The 4,264-nt window shown below is 34.6% G+C and overlaps 1 protein-coding gene across 1 annotated transcript; it reads left to right on the forward strand.

The window, feature by feature from the left end:
- The first annotated feature begins 578 nt into the window (after window positions 1-578).
- Window positions 579-4,056, forward strand: LOC7473019 (uncharacterized). The gene is made up of 5 exons (XM_002299645.4): window positions 579-1,183; window positions 1,795-1,919; window positions 2,076-2,387; window positions 2,485-2,654; window positions 3,450-4,056. Exons 1-5 carry the CDS (start codon window positions 848-850, stop codon window positions 3,854-3,856), a joined length of 1,350 nt encoding a protein of 449 aa, XP_002299681.2. The 5' UTR covers window positions 579-847; the 3' UTR covers window positions 3,857-4,056.
- Window positions 4,057-4,264: the final 208 nt, after the last annotated feature.

A 4,264-nucleotide genomic window follows, 5' to 3' on the forward strand; every position in this document is an offset into this window, starting at 1 on the left:
AATTGATAGTACCTAAATAGTTTTGGAATATATTTAAGGTTTGTACTCAAAACTATAAAAGAGAGAGAAAGAGAGATTTCTCCATTAAAAAATCAATTACTTTATTAAGAGTGTGTTTAGTAAAAAAAAAAAAAAAACTATTTTTCTTCAATTTTTCTTTTCCAATAAAAAAAATGATAGAATGTGCTCATTTGTTGAAAGTGAAAAGAAATACATCAAGGTTATAACTATTATTTTTATAAAAAATAAAACTATAATTTATAATAGTCATCTTAGTATTTTTATAGAATATGATTTTTATCATTCAAATTAAAAATTATTATGAAAAGTTATATTGTTAACTAAAAAAAAATTACATTAGATTTATAAAAAAAAATGAAATTTATAACACTGATAAATAAATAAAAAATAATTTCTTATATTGCTAAAAAGTACTTGTATGTAAAAAAGAAAAGAAAAATATATTGTTAATGTTTTTTTTTTATTTAAAAAACAGTGAAAAATGAATATTGCCTTATCCGTAAACGGTGGAACGTATTCAAAGAACATAAATGTAATTTACTAATAGCGAACCCTTTGGCTTTCATTCCATCCTCTTCAACGAAACAAAGAACAACTTTTCATTTCCCTTCCTTACCATCGTCTCCTAAAAAAAATCCCAAATATATTTTTTATATATATATTATTAGCACGCATGGTTTAGAAGTATCCTCTTGTGTGGGGGATTGGTCGAAACAGCAAAAGCCGAACTCGAAAGATTCAAGAAGCCTAAAAAAGGCTGCCCATTTCTTCTCTGCTTAAAGGGTAAGAGAGAGTAGATTTTGTGTGGGATTCTGTCTCTTTCGTTATGGTGGATGATGGTTTTGTGAACGCTTCTTCTAATTGCAACGGCAACCAAGAGAGCCCAAGAAAAACAAAAGATATTAATAAGAAGAAGAAGAAGAAGAAGCGTGGCGGGAGCAAGAAGAAGATGACTGTTGAGCAGACCTTGGCTTCCAAATCTGTCAGCGAATGGGTTTACTTGGATCGGAAATTGGTTGCCGATGATTTCGATTTTGGAGTGCACAAGACTGTGATGATGAGGAGAGAAGACAAGGTTGTCTTTGAATTGCATACTCATTCCAAGTTCAGTGATGGCTTCTTGTCTCCTTCCAAGCTTGTGGAGCGAGCTCATGGAAATGGGGTCCGTCTTTTTTTTTTTTTTTTTTTTACTGGCTAGACATGCTGAGTGTTTAATGCTTTTGTGATGGTGTTAGAATGACATGTACTGAATAAGTTTCTCAATTGTTTTTTTTTCTTGATTAATGCCTTTATAAAAAGGCAAATCTCTTTAGCATGTTAGTAGTTGTAAGCATTCAAACTCATCAGATTAAATAATTTTTTTTTATATCACGCGGCCTGGTTTTGTTCAATCTAGGCTTCAGCTCAAAGCAAGCGCCAATCTTGTCTGGGTTTGATCCTTTCACATGTTGTCTTGGATTAAAATGCAAGTAGTTTGGGGTTTTTAATTGTTACACAGATGTTGAATTATCAAAATTGTTAATTATTACAATCAGGAAACTCAACTCATTAATTATAGTGTAAGTTATTCGGTCGAGATTGCATTATTAGGTCTTGGAGGAGTGTTTATCTGTTATATAACAATGATTTTGTTTTCTTAAGGAGTTTATGTAATGGATGATGCCCTTGCAAGGCTGTATAAACTCTTTTTTTTGGTGATTGCTATGTTTTGATTTATCCATTCTTTCTGGTTTTAGTGCCAATATCTTAATTAGTAAAATTTGTTCAGAACAGGTGAAAGTTCTTGCTCTCACTGATCATGACACAATGTCTGGTATACCTGAAGCTACAGAAGCAGCTCGCAGATTTGGCATCAAGATAATCCCAGGTGTTGAAATAAGCACAATGTTCTCTCCAAGGTATCTGCTTTCATCAAAGTTCAGGATTTACTGCAGTAGTGGGTGGTCATATTGTTACGAGAACTAATGAAAAAGAAAATTTTAAAAATTAAATTCCATTTCCATCTTTGTAATTTGTCTATATTTCTGTTATTTGGTCAATTGATCATAATGCAGAAATCCTGAAGCAGAGGAGCCAGTGCACATCCTGGCATATTACAGCAGCGGTGGGCCAACTAGGTCTGATGAACTGGAAAAGTTCTTGGCTAACATAAGAGATGGTCGTTACCTTCGTGCAAAGGACATGGTCTTGAAACTCAATAAACTCAAGTTGCCTCTTAAGTGGGAGCACGTTACTAGAATTACAGGAAAAGGAGTTGCTCCTGGAAGACTGCATGTGGCTCGAGCTATGGTTGAAGCAGGCTACGTAGAGAACCTGAAACAAGCTTTTGCCAGATATCTGTATGATGGTGGACCTGCTTATTCCACGTAATGATCCAGTTCTTTTTTAGTTAAATGGCTTTACTGAGCACATTTCTTATTCAGAGAGTTGATGGGTTTAAATTATTTTTGTGCTGTTGAACAGAGGAAATGAGCCTCTTGTAGAGGAGGCAGTACAATTGATATGTGAAACGGGGGGTGTTGCTGTGCTAGCTCATCCTTGGGCATTGAAAAACCCTGTTGCAATAATACAAAGGTTGAAAGATGCAGGTCTTCATGGGATGGAGGTTTACAGAAGTGATGGCAAACTGGCTGGTATGTTGTTTTTGCACCGTCCCCAACTAGCCCCCTTCTTTCTATCCTCATATCTTAAATTAAGGTTTTTCTTTTTTCCTTTTGAGGAGGGGTATGGTGGGCATTGAATGCTTTAGAGCTGTGCAGCATCCCCCGCCCCTGAACTTTAAATAGAATGGATGTAATAATCTTGATTCTAGAGTGAATAACTTAACTGCATGTTAATCTAGAGATTATGCAATTGTCTTCTTGAATTGACCCTTAATGATTTCTTACTGAAATTTATACTGGATTTCAAAAATGTGCATTGTAATGGGTATGTACTGGTACCGAATCATACATAATAAGCTACCCTTCCTTTTTAATGTTTCTCCAACCACAATAGTCGTAACTGTTAACTGGGAGAGATGAGCTATGTTTTGGTATCATTAATCTTGATATACTGAGAAAATATGATCAATGAGTTTTTAGTCATTTTGAAATTGGTTTAAACTTAGAATTGTTTCCTTTCTATATAAAAAATATGAAAATTCATCGTGAATCATGCCACTAGTAGTAATAACACATTTTCCTGTTTTGTTTAGAATATAGAGACCAGAGTGCATTGTGGATCGCTTAAGATTGAAATTCTACTATTATTATTTATGGAAAAGCTGAATTCTCTTAATTTTGGGATGAAGTTAATTAAAAAATTGTTGGTATAAATGAGAATATGCATTTTTCATCTCTGACCTTTTTGCTGCACAAGAATGCTTGCTATACATTGCTGCTTTCACGTTTCCTAATTTTGTCTTCATCTTGTTCTCTTTTGAACAGTATACAGCGACCTAGCAGATGCTTATGGTCTTTTGAAGCTAGGAGGGTCCGATTATCACGGAAGAGGTGGGAACAGTGAATCTGAACTAGGAAGTGTTAACCTCCCAGCAATTGCTTTGCACGACTTCCTGAAGGTAGCACGCCCAATCTGGTATCATGCCATAAAAGATATTTTCGAGAGATATGCTGAGGAGCCCTCTGATTTGAATCTAGCGAGGATAACAAAGTTTGGGGGAACAAAGATTTTAAAGGGAAATTCCCCAATGAGTTGTGGGAAGGACTTGATTGATCGTTGCTTATCATTGTGGTTAACAACTGAGGAGAGGCAGACAGCCGAGTTTGAGGCCATTAAAATAAAGCTCTCCTGTGTTACGATTAATCAAGGTGTGGGACTCGCGTTCCTATAGAGAGCCACTAACTCAAGCTGAGATGTTCCCTTTTGCCACTGTCAAAAAACACAGAAGAGAATTATTTCCTTTTGCAAATTTTTCATGCTCAAGTGATCAGGTTATTATCCATTTTTTGTTTTAACTGATTACGCTTTCAACTGGAATATTTATGAATGCATTATCTTAAGTAGTGTTTGATAGAACAACATTATAGAATCTATCCTGTCTGATAATGGCTGACAAGATAATACAAAGGTTTTCTACACGTTTGATGATGGTGGAAAAGACAAGACAAAGGTTTGGAATATTATTGAGAGATGATGATCTTTTTCCCTGGTCATATCAATATACATATTTTATTTTATTTTAGCTGTTTTCTACAGCAATTTATTTTTTTTCCCATCATAATATAAGGGGAAAAAAGTA

This window comes from Populus trichocarpa, chromosome 1, assembly GCF_000002775.5.
Source record: "Populus trichocarpa isolate Nisqually-1 chromosome 1, P.trichocarpa_v4.1, whole genome shotgun sequence".
In the NCBI taxonomy this organism is placed as follows: domain Eukaryota; kingdom Viridiplantae; phylum Streptophyta; class Magnoliopsida; order Malpighiales; family Salicaceae; genus Populus; species Populus trichocarpa.

What these genes read in the sequence shown, in the direction of transcription:
- LOC7473019 (XM_002299645.4), top strand. Translation starts at nt 848, where the DNA reads ATGGTGGATGATGGTTTTGTGAACGCTTCTTCTAATTGCAACGGCAAC. An exon ending in AGCACAATGTTCTCTCCAAG is followed by an intron (nt 1,920 to 2,075) that starts GTATCTGCTTTC and finishes ATCATAATGCAG; the next exon opens with AAATCCTGAAGCAGAGGAGC. An exon ending in GGTGGACCTGCTTATTCCAC is followed by an intron (nt 2,388 to 2,484) that starts GTAATGATCCAG and finishes GCTGTTGAACAG; the next exon opens with AGGAAATGAGCCTCTTGTAG.